Source organism: Raphanus sativus, chromosome 1, assembly GCF_000801105.2.
Source record: "Raphanus sativus cultivar WK10039 chromosome 1, ASM80110v3, whole genome shotgun sequence".
Lineage (NCBI taxonomy): Eukaryota > Viridiplantae > Streptophyta > Magnoliopsida > Brassicales > Brassicaceae > Raphanus > Raphanus sativus.
This window is the reverse complement of record NC_079511.1, coordinates 3,613,615-3,628,677: the sequence shown is the minus strand read 5'-3', so window position 1 is coordinate 3,628,677 and position 15,063 is coordinate 3,613,615. Positions and strand designations below refer to the sequence as shown.

Genomic DNA, 15,063 nt, shown 5'->3' with positions numbered 1-15,063 from the left:
TTTATATTGAAATGAAAAATTCACAGTTACTCAAATATAAATTTTAAAAAATCATTTAAAATTAGTTCGATATCGCCAAGCATTTTTGACTATCGCATGGGAAAAAAGTTTTCCACTGTTATTGAACTTGACATTTCGTAAAAAAATTTGAAATCTATTGTTATTGAAAATATTTTAAGTTGTGAAATTTTAAAGTTTCTAGGTGATTTTAGGGTGTTTAAGCGGAATTTATTAGTTAAAGACTTAAAGTAATTGAAATTTAAATTCTCATGAGTTTTATGTGATATTTTAAAATAGTTTAACAAAAATCATATAAATTTCTGTAATTTATTGAAATCATCTAAATCTCATTAAAAATCAAATCACGTCAAATATTAGATTTACCAGTTATAAGGTTTAGTGTCAGCTAGTGTTATTATTCCTATTTAGATTTAAGTTTTTTTTTTTGATAATTCAGGGTTCCCCGCTTCGCAGGTCAATCCCTGGACCCGGTAGGCAGCGGTCCGTTTCACCCGGGAAAGCTTTACCTAGACTGGATCAAATCCAGTACCGCTTTGGTATCAAGAGCGAAGCAGGGTAGTTTTCGCATGGGGGATCGAACTCGGATGGTGTCTGCCACCAAGATCCTCCTACCACTTGGACTACTTTGTCCGGACATTTAAATTTAAGTTTTGAAGACTTAATATGTTTGTCGACGTTAAATATTCTAAATATTTAAATCCACTTTAATTTTAACATTACCTCCTCTTTGTCTAACTTTCAAGTGTCTTTGTTACATTGTTTTCTAAACTTACACTTTGTCAAAAAAAAGAGTGAGATAAGATGAAGTTTTCCTTATTGGTGAACTGTCTCGTATTTAATTTGTTTTGAAAATAATGCTGACAGTCATTCACTATGATTTCGTGGGTAAAAAATTCAAACTTTTTTTTCCAAAAATCAAACATGCATGTAAATTCTCTTTAGTTATTATAGAGAAAATATCAGAAGACAACAGAGGAACCTTAAATCTTAACAGAGAGCCTCAAATAACCAAGACAATGTAAGCAGCTACGCATTAATGGAAAGAGAAGAAACATAAGAAAATTCGACATATGTTTATTAGATCAAACAAGCTGCTTTAGGTCACACATCTTTCAACTTAATTTGAAGATTTAAGCTTGAATGTTTATAACCCGGTGTCAGTGAAATTAAACACTACGTACACCGTTACAGTAAGTTCAAAAAGTTGTAATAATATTAAAACATCTCCCAACAAAATCAACTGCATGCAGAATTGTTTTGTCTCCTCCTTCGTTAGTGATGCCTTGGGTCAGGACCACCGGGGCTGAGCCGCTTCGAGTCAAGAGTATTGCCAAGGACCACGCCTTCACCTTCTAATCTAGCATTCAGCTCTTTTAGCCTCTCAGAAAGCTCTCTTCTAATCTTCATCAGACGACTTGAACCGGAAAGTCGCTCTTCTGCGACCAAAGATCGACATTGGTGCACTGGGGTCAGTTCGAGTAGTAGAAGCAAAACGAGACAAACCCATATCTTGACACTTGCCATATGACTCTCTCTTAATAAAGCTAAGGTGTATATATAGTCTTTGAAGTGTTATAGTGCAATTGATTGATCTCTGTATAATAGACGTTAGCATCCATGGGTTTATATATATAAGGCAAGGACCTAAGGCTGTTAAGCTATTGCTTTGGTGCTGAGTGCTTATTCACCCAGAATTATGAAGAAAAATTATATTTGTAGCTGCTAAGTTGGAATCTAGTCAGATATATATAGTCTAGCCTCTTAATTGCATGGCTTGCATGCATTTCTATTATATGATATTTACATGTTTTCGGGTATAAAGGTAAACTTTCCAAATAGTATTACAGATGCCTATATATTTTCTCAAATGTTAACAATCGAAGAAGTGTATGTTTTTGTACCAATCTTATTGTTTTATGTCTGTATTGACGTGATATAATATCATAACATAATTTCTTACGGGAATTTGGTATGTCAACCTGTCAAACTAATTTTCATATTGGACGACACTGATAAAAATAGAAAGTTCTTTTTTTAAAAAGATAAAAATAGAAAGTTGGAGAGTATAAAACAATATATAAAATAAGAACAATGATAAACGACAAAACAACAGCGAACCGGCTCTGGATCATACGTAGTAAAACATTCGCAATAGATTCTCATGATTTTTGAAGAAAACTACATAGATATTGTAATAGCCCTCTAAAATCTCAAGACAGACCTCTAGTTATGATAAAATAAATAGCAGCTTAATTGAGATAAATTAACTAAAAGAAGAAAAAGTTAAGAGCAATATCAATTCTATAGAACCTAAATGTACAGTGACTACTAAACCGTTTATTCAGGTTTTTGGTTGAAGGAGTCACGGAGCGAAATCGGCAACCAATAACGAGAGGGCATGACGTTTTCAGGGTCGGCACCAATCTAAAACCTTAAACGATGACTATATAAAAGTCCACTAGGACCTTAACTATTCTTTGATTACAGACTCAACTATATTATATAACTATACTTTATGTCTTTATCAATGTATGAAAATTTAAGTGGTTGCCGCCACGTCCACTTCAAATTCTAGGGTAGGACGACATAAGCAGCTGCTTACAGATGCAACCATTGGGAAAAAGTAGGGGTGATTCATGAACTAAACTGATTTCATTGGAGTAGAAACAAGTCGACGATAAGCACTATACTAAAAGATACGAATCGAAAAAAGTTACAAAATATTTTAATCTTGGCTGGTTGGGGCCATTGACCAGCTTCTATCTTTTGATCTATCTGTAAATTTAGCATTTGCAAAATTAAAACATATAAAAATGTTTGATTTGATTACTTCAAAACCTTGCTATATGTTATAATTCTTTTGGGCACTTCCAAACATTTAATAATGTGAATGAAGATATCTGACCTAATAAACCACAATAGCTGCCGGAAAATGAACCTATCTACTACTCCTTCATTTTGTGTGGGTTCTTGAACTTTAATGTTTTGAGATGTGGCGGATGAAAAAGTGAAGGAGTCGAATCCGTATTGGAAGGTGGAAAAGAGAGGTGACACCAAAGTGATCATGTTATATTTCTTTACAATAGCTTGTAAAGGAAAAAGAGCCAACTTTACAAACTTAGAAATCTTCAATTTATAATTTGTTTCTTTATTCTAAATTTCTAAAGCATCAAGAGAACTTTTTATGAGTTTAGTATGGACAATTATTTAATTATAGCACATTTAACTCCCACAGCTATTTTTTTTATATATAGGAGAAAGCAGAATGTTTTTATGTATTTTATTAGTATTAGATGATTTACAAATCTTCTCTCCCAAAAAGACAAAGATGAAATAAAAATTGTTCAGGATCTTATCGTCGAGTAGTAAAGGAATAGATTTGGAATATTAACACATTTCATATTCGATTTATCTGGTGTGAAAAATCAAGTTACATTATTTAAAAATATTTACACAAATATAGATATGTATATTTGGCTCATTTACATATCTATCTGTGAGCTGCATTTTAAAAAAAAATATAGTATAAATTATTTTATAAGTCTGTTCGGGATATCCTAGATTAATAAAAGAAAAGTTTAAGGACGAAGTGAAATACAGTAGTTTAGGGATTTGGAAGGTTGTAATTCAAAAAAAAAAAAAGGAAGGTTAAGTGCGAAACTGATGAGTTTGATATTTGATTTGATATTTCTGAGTTTTAATCAAAATAAACTGCAAATGCTAACCATCATGCAAGAGTCCAAGACAGTAACAAATAACCCATTACAATCAGTGACAGAATTATAAGCAAAACACTAACCAAAAAACACCTCGTGTAAAAATACTGCACCACGAATATGGAATACATACCGTGTCGGGTGAAGATTCATATCACCTACGGTTTCTAAAATGTCACGACATAAACGCAAAGAGGTTCCACAACATTACAGAAGAAAGCATCAAAAACAACAAATCTTCCCAAACCGCTCTGAAGAGACAAAACTTAGACTATAACTCATTTCTCATCTTCATCACTCGATAACCCGAGTTCTATTTTTATCTGCTTATCTTCTTTGACAGATTTGTCTGATGATTCTGAATGTTCGACATGGTCCTTTGGTTTCACAAACCGTTCTTCTTCTTCTGTTGGTTTAGGATCATCATATTTGCTCCCCGATGACTCTTGTTCCACCACCACGGAAGCTTTCTTCTCACTTTCATCAGGCTTCTCGTAAATAGCTAGAACGCGTTGGAGCTCATCGTTCACGTGCAGAGCCTCAAAAAGAACAGTCTCATCGTCTGTTGTGCTCTCTATGATCATTTGAATCAAAGGCTGTGATTGCTTGCATTTCTCCATCAAGCTCACCGTTAACTCGTCCTGTAACCATTACATATACAATAAACACCATTACTTATATAACTAACACATAGAAACATGGTTACATGAGTGAATAACACACAAACATTACCTCCGTGTGATTTGGCTTCTCATCAGTGTTCAACATGCTGGATAGCAACTCGAGGCTGTTCCTTGTAATCTCAATCTGTTCTTTCTTATCCTCGATAGATAAGTTCCCAAAGTTATAGTCAAGAAGACCATCATCATCGTCTCCTCCACGAGCCTGTACTTCTTGATTAGGAACCGGATAGCTACCAGGTGGAGGAACAGGAACAGGCCGTTGCATAAGAGACCCCAAAGAGCCTTGTCCCTCCATTAGATTGTCCTCGTTACGTGTGCTTAAACCATTCTCTCCTTCCAAACTCTACAAACAAAAGAAGATTATACACATATCAATTAAACCAATGTTCAATAAATCACTGCCATGGTGGTTAGGAGCCTTATAGAAAATTATTGTTTAGACGCGGTTTTAGAATGCCACCTTCAGACCAGACTTTCTTGACTAAATGGGTGCATAGGCGCTCTCTAGACCAATTTTTAGAACACTGAACCGTCTAAGCAAATGAGATTCAGAGAGATTATTACCATATAAGTCTGCTGGAAAACAGGAAGATGAGCAAGATCTTGGGACTGTCCCCAAGCTCTAATAAGCTGAAAAGCTCTGCTCCTATTCTCCGAATCAGCTTCACCGTTCTTGACCAACAAAGCCATCTCATCAAGAACCCTCTCGGAAGCAACTTCAGAGAATAATATCTTATTGTCACAGTTCATAGCGCAAGCCTCGAGAAGCTCAAGGCTCAGCCTCTGGCTCACGGGGCTTTTGCTACCAGAGATCTTCCTCTTGATGGCTCTAACGATCTCGGCGGCGTTGAACTCGCGGTTGTTGATCTGAGCGCATATCCTCATGTTCATTCCCCAGTTGGGGTCCTCGAGAGTCTCGAGAGTGGCTTCGTCGACCATTTTGGATTCCAAGGTGGGAGCTTGGAGGATGTCTTTGACTTTGTCAGTTACTAGTCTGCTCATCTGAGCTCCTCCTGTCTTCAGCTTCTCTCCCCATTCGGATATCTTCAGTTTGTCCATGCTTCCACCTGCACATAAAAATTAAAACTTTTTATCTAAAATTTACAAAATCGATCAACCAAATCTTTCAAATTCTAATAAACAGAGATCAGGGAAGGAAAGGGAAATCACAATAAATTGGATCTATCAAATGTGCTGATCCTTGAAGAATCAGGAAGAAAAAAAATGAATTAGGAGAGAACCTGAGATGTGGTTTGGTTCCTTTCAGACAGATCAAATCTTGTCGAAAACTTTAGCTTTGAAATGTTCAGCGGAGGGAGGAGCAAAGAGGAGAAAAGTCCAATACTTTGAACTAAACGAACTACATGTTTGGTTGTGAACACGTGGCATGTTGAGAAAGGCCAAGACTTTGGAACTAACTTGTACATGTTTGTTTGGGGGCTAATGTGTTCCAATGTTTTAATACAGGGAGACTTATCGAAACTAGAGAATAGTTCAGAGGCTAATTTGTCAAAATCTTTTCTTTTTTTTTGGGGGTTCACAAGATTTTTATGAACGAACGCAAACGCACTTCATCCACAAAGACAACGGCGGAGACGACGAGGAGGCTGAGAACACCGACGGGGCAAAAGGTCGTTTCCGATAACAAGTAGCTAACTTTTCGAGATCAAACCTCTGCGGAAGATGGCATACATATCGAATTGGGTCAGATACATGGCTCACAAGCTGGAGTACTCCCTCACTCTCAGCCTCAAGGTCTCTCTCTCTCTCTCTCTCTCACTTGCTTTGTGTTTTGCTTTTATGAATATTGGTTTAGGAATGTTTCAATTTGGCTAAGGCTAACAAAATTTGTAATAAAAAGGCACACTTTGGATGTTTAAAGATCAGAAATTGGAAAGTAACTTTATGCGAAGGAAGGGGGTCAGTTGCTTGGTTGAGTTGAGCTTTGACTGTGTGTGATTCTTGAATGATTTTAAAAGAAGTTTTAAGTAGTCAAAACATGATAAATATTGAACTGGGTTTTAGTATATGCATCATGTTGTATCATCATCCATCACCTGTGAATATGATTTCCAGATCATTCTGTTCAATGATGATCAGATTAAATATGCTGACCCTGAAAAAGGCCCTCGTTATTGTTCTGCTCTTGCTCGTTTCTTCTCTAGATACTTTTTCCAGTTCCCTTTTTTTTCTTTTTTACCATCCTTGAGTTACCTCAATTGTCACAGAATCATACTAAAGAGAAGCTAAATGACCGGGAACTAGTTGGTGTAGTCGTGAAGAATTTACTCTATGGAAGGATAACCTACTTACACTCTGGTAAAGGTCAAGAGATGTCCCCAACCATGGGAGCACATGACAACACACTGCTTGTCCGTAAGCTACCTGTTGTTGATACAAGGTATGAGTTTCTCGGCGTGTCCTTTTTTAGTTCCATCCACATACATGGGGGTGTTTTGGAGCATGTGAATCTTGTAAGTAGGCGTAGGAGAAAGATAGGGGACTAATAAGGATTGAAAAATTGGAGTCTTTTAGTGGATGACACAAACCATTAAAACAAGGATATGATCTTCCGTGAGAAGAGCTGTGTCTCATTTCTCTTACCTTAATATATTTCATCATTCTGTCGGTCTTTGTGTGATGATGAATCCTTTTAGTTGGCAACCTTTGTCTAGCTTCAGAGTGTGGATTACTAGTGATTTGATCTCTTGTTTTTTGTGTGGTCTAGGTATGTTTTCGTTGGAGATGCTGTTGTGTTGAAGGACCCGAATGAAACAAACAAGTATCTAGTGAGAAGACTAGCAGCGTTAGAAGGATCAGAAATGGTATCAACTGATGAGAAGGAGGAGCCTTTTGTTCTCGAAAAGGATCAGTGCTGGGTCGTAGCTGAAAACCAAGAGATGAAATCTAAGGTACACTCTCTGTTGTAAAAGAAAGAAAAAGAAAAAAAAAAAAACTGAATCTCTATCTGTTGTTTAATAGGAAGCATACGATAGCCGAACATTTGGTCCGGTCTCAATGGCGGACATAGTAGGAAGAGCTATATATTGTCTGAGGACAGCCGTTGATCATGGTCCAGTTAGTAACAGGTAAAAGAAAAGAGAAGAGACCCCCATCCTCTTCTTTTCTGTTATTTTTTTTTTCTTTTTAATCTTACTAAGCCACAAAAGACTGTAACCTTGTAATCTCTGTATCAGTGAATTCGCAATGGAAGAGGATTCTCCACTCTTGGCGGTAGAACTTGACGTGGATGAAATGGCTAAAAAACCACAAGGCTTAGTAATAACAAGGAAACCTTTGTATCCCCTTTGTTTCCGTTGGTTCGAAACTCCAATCTAGATTCCATTGGAGTGTCAGAGATGTTTGTGGCGAATGTTTGGCCGTTGGTTTCTAAGCTTTCATACAGTTCCTTGTTGAGAGTGCTGAAGAAAGCTTCATCAGCTTCTTCCTCTATAATTAAACACACATTAAACCCAACCGAACATGACATTTGTTGAACCTGTTTTTTTGGTTGGGTTAAATTTTTTATTTCTCTGGTCAAGAGATTTCGATTGGTTTAGTTAACGTAGTCGGTTTCTGTTAGGATAGGAAACTCGGTTGGGAAAATCTGTACCCGTACATTAAACCGAATGTCCAATCTCTAATTTACACAGCCCATTAGTAATTTGAAATAATCTAAAGCCAGACAAGACAAGACGAAGAGCCTTCCTAGAGAAGACAAGAGTTGGAAGCAAGAGGAAGCTTATTCTCCCTTCCTTACGCCGAAGCTGTTCTTGGAGGCGATGTCGGGAACGTTCCATTTGAATTCTAGCTTACGTCCCTGTAGTACTTACCTCCCTCTTCTCTATGTGCTCTTACATGTCGTTGATAATTGTTAAGTTCTGTCTTTATTTGGCTAACCGGGAAGATTCGTAATGTTCATCTACGAGTTCTCACTGTAGTTTTTGGCCTCTATCACTGTAGCGTATGATCTTTGTGTGAAAAGGGCATGTCTAGTAGAAGAAATGATTTTTTTTTTAATGTCCCCAGTTGTTCGACGAAATGCTTCTTAGTGAATGTTTACATGCTTGTATAAGAATTTTACCTGTAGTGATTGTGCATTGGTATGCTTTTATAAGATCTGCTTTCTCAATGTGGTAATTATTGCTTTGGTAACGCAGGTTACACACTTTCAGTTTCAGACAACAGGTGTTTCTCTAACCCTGCTGTTTTCAGTAGAAGAACACCTGCTACATTACATTGCTCTTCTTCCTGTCTGGAACACCAGCTAAATGGAAGTCTGAAATGTGCCGCCGGTAGTAGTTCTTTTGTTTGCCGAGCGAGTTCTTCTGGTGGATACAAGAAACCCTGATTTCTCAAGGCTTAATAAGCACGGAAGAAACAGGCAAAGCGTTGACAAGAGGTTTCGATGGTGAAAACTCTGATATGTTATCTTCAAGGAATGGGTCTTTGCTCTCTCTGTCTAACTCCCCGAAGTTCCAAGCCACTTCATCCCCTGGGCCAAGAGAGAAAGAGATAGTGGAGCTCTTCAGAAAGGTTCAAGCTCAGCTCCGAGCTCGAGCAGCGGCTAAGAGGGAAGATCAAAAGGTAGAAGAAGAAGAAGCTTCTAAAGGACAGGGTAAAGAAAGTGAAACTGTCGACTCCCTTCTTAAGTTACTGAGGAAGCACTCGGGAGAGCAGAGCAAGAAGTTAACAATTTTAACAGCCATGGAGACAATTCGCTACAAGTAGATCCTGTGGACAGAAGCAAGATCGCAGCAGCGGGAATATTGTCAAGTCATGGACCAAAGATCATAATGCATCATCATCCTTTACCAGGCCAGCGTCAAGCTTCAGAAGAAAGTCGCCGGTACCAAGATTTGAATCGCCTCCGGCTTATTCTAACGAGGCAACTTTTGATGAGGCGTCGAGTTACAGCGTGACTTGGACTCATAAGAAGGATACAGCAGAGTCGCATGACGAACCTCAGGCTGAGATTGAGCCCGAGTACGACGAACATGCACCTGAATATGAGTTAGATCCTGAGCCTGTGACAGCTATTTCTCGAACCAGAGTCTGAGCTGGAGGTAAACACATCATCATTTTACAAGTGGAGGGATGATAATGTTACTTTAGATGCCTTATCAGATGCTGATGATGAGGAGTCTCTGGATGATGCTGACGATGAAGAGGTTGATGAAGCTGAGGAAGAACCTGTGAAAGACTTGAGTACATTGAAGCTGATGGAACTGAGAGGCATAGCAAAATCAAGGGGACTAAAGGGTTTTCAAAGATGAAGAAAGCCGAACTCATGGAGTTGCTTGGTAGACACTCCAGCTGATTTTGACGGTGAATGAGACTCAACAATAATCTGAACATTTGCTCTCGTTGATGACAATGTTGAAGTGAGTTATTTTCTGCTGTTTTGCTCTCGTTGATGACAATGTTGAAGTGAGTTATTTTCTGTTGTTTTGTTTACACAGATTTTTAATCTTTGCTGTTTGAAAGGTCATTAAACACAATTAAGCTTGTTCTCAGATAGTTTAAGACGATGGCTCACTTCAAATCAAAGAGTCATTTAAAGCACTGTATTTCCAAGCCAGGCCTTTTCTTTGAGGGGTCAGATACTTGAATCAAAATCGTAATTGGAGTCGGCTGATGGCTCATTCAAGGTGGGTCCGGTCATAGCCAGTGTAATCAGTCAATCAAAATGATCACCAATTTTTTCTGGATTGGTTACCTTCTTTAATCCTTAGTTGGCCCTACTTGTAAGTCACGTTTTTATCATTTTATACTTCTCACTGGTTTTCTGCTTGTTAATAACATGGCACATACGTATTTTAATCAATGTTTTTTGGTCAATAATATACATTATGATTCAAATCCAGGTAGTAGCACAATGATTTATGCATATATTTTTTAAAAAAATCAATAGTGTTCATTGTGTTTTATAAAGAATCATTACTAGCTTAACTCAGACGATGGTGATCATATAATTGCTATAGTGGAGTCATCGCTGGATCATTGATAATGGTGCTTTTTAGGTTATGTTTTTTTCTTCTTCAAAATCATCACATTAAAAACTCATGCAAAATCATATTTTGGCCATTTACATATAACTTTGTAAGCCCACTCATATATATCTGGGAGCAGGAGCGTCACATATTAATAACACATACATCAACCTAAGCGTACGTTATAGCACAGCTTGATAACTCCAAATATGTGAGGAAATCAATAGCAATTATAAATGGCTGATAAAAAAAAGTACGTGGACCTCCTCGATAAAGCTACTTTTTTTTGTTGGCTATCCAATACTTTTAGTAAAACTACAAGAATTTAAAATATGATGATATAGTTCATTCTGCATAGAAAAAGAGAATATGCTTTATAAAGTATCTCAACTATTAGAACGCCAATATATATAGTCTGTCTTTAATCTAATCATACACTGAACATGTTTATTAGAAATAGGTATAGTGCAAAACATCACCAAAGATTGTAAATTATAACTATGGCGCTTATAACCTAAGAGAAGACAACCCTTTAACGAATATAAATTGAAGAAGCAATTATCACAAGAGGGCAAAAGAAAAAGACAAATTAAAGTAATGATATGTTTAGCTTAACATGAACTCTTCATAGTATATTCTATAGTGAGGATATCATAGTTGGGCGATTTCTTGAGATATCTATAACCTTTTAGTAATACCCAAAACAATATATACATTATAAGATTAATATTTTTACATTAAAATCGCACAAGAAAGTGATATAGAAACGTAAACATTTTTATTCATGTGGGTCACAAACGAAGATTTTAAGTCTTAACTAGCTTAATAAAACAATTCAAAACTCAGAAAATATCGGAATTTTTCTCCAGTTGTAAGATTACTAGTGAGAAGATTATCAAACCAACTCTCCATGTCATGGTTATATCCCTTAATATTGCTATCTAATGATGAACTCTCCCAATCCTCTAACTTTATCTCTCTATTCTCAACTCCCGAAATGTTGCAATCCATCGATACAACTTCTGACCAAAAGCTCTCATCTATCAATGGAAGAACATCTTCTGGTGACGTAGCAGAGTCTTTGCTGCTGTTATTGGACACGTCGTTATTGTTGCTCGAGGTTGTAACCGCTGAAATGTTGGTACTACTGCTAGACTGTTGTTGCGGAGAGCTTGGCCTCTTTTCATCCATAACTGAGACGAGTTGTTCATCATTGTCGCAAATCTTTTCGCTGATATTCTGATCTTGATTATGCTGGATTCTTTTCTTTAGATGAGTGTGCCACACATTTTTATTTCGTTGTCTGTTCTTCCCGGTAATTTTGCAGCTATAGCAGACCATCTACCATATAAAAAATTCACATAATATTAATCAAAGTGTCAGATAATTGAATAATAAAATTTATGAGAAGAAAGAGCGAGTAGAACAAAATAAAAGCAACTGAATTGAATTGCCTAGGCTATATGTAGGTTAAAAAGATTTGCACATGTCTTACAGTGATCCCAGTGCCTATTTCGTCTCGTAGTGAAAGTTGTTTATAAGAAAATTAGTAAAGTGAAAATTAAATTTTTTAATTGTTTAGGTATGTGGACAAAGGAAATCACGGGTTCGAATCTTCTGAGTCCTTAGCCCCCACACAGTTATAATATTTGGCATATTGGCAGAAAAATTGTGAAGTATTATAGTAAGATTTTTTAAAAAAATATAAGGACGAAAAATAAAAACCTGTTGCCTAAGCTTTGATGCAAGTTGATGATAGTTTCTTCTTCTTGAGGAGTGAAGTTGCCACGTTTGATGTCTGGTCTCAAATAATTAATCCAACGAAGCCTGCAACTTTTTCCGCACCGAAGTAGCCCTAATCATTACACAAACACCATCTCAAGAACTTTACACACATATTGTACATGCAGATATAATTATACAGAACAAGAACACTCCTCGAATCAGAAGTAATAATATGTTTCTCTTTTGTGAAGATATGTTAGCAAATAGATAAATATATGAAAATATTTACCAGCTAGCTGAGGGAGAGCTCTCCAGTTAGGATGACCATGGAGACGAATGTGACTAATCAAGATTCGATCTTCTTCAGCACTCCACGGCCCTTTCTTCAGTCCCAATTTCTCACAGCATGGTCTTCTCCCCATCTTTTTCAATCTTATTCGAAGAAAGGTATCTTGAAAAGAAAAAAAAATCTTCAAAAGAACCAAAGATTTTAAAAACTAGATGAAGAAGGTTTTGTGTTTATTCTAACTAAAAGAAAAAAAGAAGGTATTGTGTTTATGAAAGCAAACGAAGCCAGATGTTTGAAGCAAGTGTGCGATGGCTAAGTGTGTTGATATTTTATATAATGCAATGCAACCATAGGAAAAGGACAAGGAGGAAAATATATTTCTTTTTTTGGTACACAAAGTCCAACGTTTACAACTTCTTTTTGCTCTACTCACTTTTCAAAGAATAGTTATGTTTTTCTTTGTCTAGATAATTTGGCAACGCACCGAGGAAAGCAAGTCAAATCTTTGCATCTGTTGTTGGTGACTTGTTTAGCAGTGAAGTTGAATTTCCTAGGGAAAATTTTAACTATGATGGTATGAATTTAGTGAAGTTATGAAATTTTTATTAAAATAGTAATGGATGAAGTTATCAAGAAGTGTTGAGTGGTTCGTCAACTGATTGACTTTATTGAAGAGTTGTAGATAGATTGTTAGTAAGTCTAATTCACACTAAAAAATTAGCTTAGAATTAAAAATTACCACATCACTTGTATATTTTCATTTCCACATATTTTTGATGTGGGACTTTTGATATAGATGTCAATGGAGATCGTCTAGGTCCGATCTATCATATATTATCCAATGTGATCCACTTATATCTCTCGATTTCTTTTAGTTTTCCAAACAAACCAAAAGTATGTTAAAACTTAAAACTCGTTTCATTAAAAGACTGATCATTGTATTGTGGATCACACAACGATACTCAGATCTACCTTTTTCTTTTTAACGTTTTATGTATAAAGATATCGCTCTAGTGCGACTGTTCAGTCATATCAAAGAAGGGACCATGTGAAACACGATATAATTATCACGAGAGATAAAGTAAACTAACAAAATTATTGTTAACACATCCTCATCTTCACTGTTGCATCTGCTTCTAGACAGCGTCGTTTCCACATATTAATACCCCTCTCCACACTTCATGACTCATCTTCCTCACTAGTTTACGCTCCGTTGTTCTCATGATTTTTCTTTTTAAGTCGGTAAAACCTAAATATACAACTGTTTTTTTTTGGTAACGGTCGAGATGCTCTATCAAGTGAAAACATATTGGTATTACATCACGTAGCACTAGGCCACTAGTGGTGAAAAGTTCTCAGCTATTGGACTCGGTTCAGGCCCGGTCTTATCTGGATGAAGGAGCGTGTTTTGTTAGACGCCATCAGTTTGGATACTGAGCTGTTAGACTCGGGTTCAGGCCCGGTCTTGTCTGGCCATGATGAAGGCACGTGTTTTGTTAAACGCCTGACTTCTTATCAAAAGCATCAATTTGGATATTTGATTCATTGATTGTTTAGCTCAAAAAGCCCAGTATAAGATAGGCCACCAATTTTGGTGTGGTCCATGAAAGGGCCCATAGAAATTAAACCGTAACTATTATTACCAAGGCATCAAACTAACCGGACAAAACTGGTTAGCAGAAGTCCATTGTAGTTTACGAAAACACCCTTTTCCGCATTGATTTTTGAGAGTTATTTAGCTCATTATGTGGGACCCAGCTCTTATTCTTCAAAAACAATCCGCTACCTATGCCTTGGAAGCAGAAATTGCATGACCCAACAAACAAGGAAATTATTTCTGTTATTTAACATTTTAGGAAATATTATTACTATTTCTTTTCTTTTTTTCTTGACAACAGGAAAGATTATTATTTATTTTAAGATCATCATAATATTTTCATCGACACCTTATATAGATTAGATTACTTTGATGTTGTGGAGAAGTAACACATTAAATTTTTGTTACAGATGATCCTGACCTATTTATTATGGCTATAAATCGTAAAAACTAGTTTAACAAAGCAAAATCTCCAAAAACAAATCATAAACTAGACATATTTCTAATAATCGCAGGACTCTAAACATGCCCCACAAATACCAGAAAGTATCATGTATAGACGAAACTACCCTTTGAAGAGGGTTTCTGAAACGGCAAAAGTTAGAGAATCGTCATGGGACCCACGCGAAGACAGACACGTCATAGAACTCAGACTGTAACTAACCAGCCTGTCTTGGCCAGAAAGAGAGATATTACATGATTCAACTAAATCACTAGTACACAGCACAGTATCAACTATATAAAGTCGAGTTTCATATATGTTTACCGTATGCGTATACTGTCTAATGTATATAAGGTTTTGTATATGTTATAAATCGTGCTATATCAACGCTCATAAATGGATCAAGGAAAGATTTATGTTTTCTTAACTAAAAAGTTTAAGCTAAAAGATGTAATGCCAAAGAACTAAAATATGTAACTTAGCAATAAATTTGGTCAGTTAGCAGAAACAAATTGCAACCAAAACCAAATTTTCAAATTTATATATAAAAATAATTATTTTTAAAATATTATAGAGTTATCTTTATGTTTAAAATTT

General features: G+C 36.2%; 3 protein-coding genes and 2 pseudogenes across 3 annotated transcripts; 2 read left to right on the top strand and 3 right to left on the bottom strand.

The window, feature by feature from the left end:
• Window positions 1–1,262: 1,262 nt before the first annotated feature.
• On the bottom strand, window positions 1,263–1,640 carry LOC108860062 (CLAVATA3/ESR (CLE)-related protein 3). Its single transcript, XM_018633971.2, is given in 2 exon segments — window positions 1,263–1,620; window positions 1,623–1,640. Coding segments are annotated over 2 exon segments (345 nt in total). The 3' UTR covers window positions 1,263–1,293.
• A 2,076-nt stretch (window positions 1,641–3,716) lies between these two features.
• On the bottom strand, window positions 3,717–5,821 carry LOC130509463 (TOM1-like protein 2). The gene is made up of 4 exons (XM_057005472.1): window positions 5,662–5,821; window positions 4,985–5,487; window positions 4,470–4,763; window positions 3,717–4,378 (listed from the first exon to the last, which is right to left on the bottom strand). The coding sequence occupies exons 2-4, from the start codon at window positions 5,477–5,479 to the stop codon at window positions 4,016–4,018; spliced, it is 1,152 nt and encodes a 383-aa protein (XP_056861452.1). The 5' UTR covers window positions 5,480–5,487; window positions 5,662–5,821; the 3' UTR covers window positions 3,717–4,015.
• Window positions 5,822–5,920: 99 nt separating this feature from the next.
• LOC130495226 (uncharacterized) lies at window positions 5,921–7,828 on the top strand. The gene is made up of 5 exons (XM_056986691.1): window positions 5,921–6,175; window positions 6,649–6,821; window positions 7,149–7,332; window positions 7,403–7,509; window positions 7,618–7,828. The coding sequence occupies exons 1-5, from the start codon at window positions 6,104–6,106 to the stop codon at window positions 7,757–7,759; spliced, it is 678 nt and encodes a 225-aa protein (XP_056842671.1). The 5' UTR covers window positions 5,921–6,103; the 3' UTR covers window positions 7,760–7,828.
• Window positions 7,829–8,475: 647 nt separating this feature from the next.
• LOC130495516 (rho-N domain-containing protein 1, chloroplastic-like) lies at window positions 8,476–9,933 on the top strand (annotated as a pseudogene).
• Window positions 9,934–11,235: 1,302 nt separating this feature from the next.
• Window positions 11,236–12,747, bottom strand: LOC130495508 (transcription factor MYB13-like; annotated as a pseudogene).
• Window positions 12,748–15,063: the final 2,316 nt, after the last annotated feature.

What these genes read in the sequence shown, in the direction of transcription:
- LOC130495226 (XM_056986691.1), top strand. Translation starts at nt 6,104, where the DNA reads ATGGCATACATATCGAATTGGGTCAGATACATGGCTCACAAGCTGGAG. An exon ending in CCCTCACTCTCAGCCTCAAG is followed by an intron (nt 6,176 to 6,648) that starts GTCTCTCTCTCT and finishes CAATTGTCACAG; the next exon opens with AATCATACTAAAGAGAAGCT. An exon ending in CATGGTCCAGTTAGTAACAG is followed by an intron (nt 7,510 to 7,617) that starts GTAAAAGAAAAG and finishes TCTCTGTATCAG; the next exon opens with TGAATTCGCAATGGAAGAGG.
- LOC130509463 (XM_057005472.1), bottom strand. Translation starts at nt 5,479, where the DNA reads ATGGACAAACTGAAGATATCCGAATGGGGAGAGAAGCTGAAGACAGGA. An exon ending in TTTTCCAGCAGACTTATATG is followed by an intron (nt 4,764 to 4,984) that starts GTAATAATCTCT and finishes TTTTGTTTGTAG; the next exon opens with AGTTTGGAAGGAGAGAATGG. An exon ending in AGAAGCCAAATCACACGGAG is followed by an intron (nt 4,379 to 4,469) that starts GTAATGTTTGTG and finishes TAATGGTTACAG; the next exon opens with GACGAGTTAACGGTGAGCTT.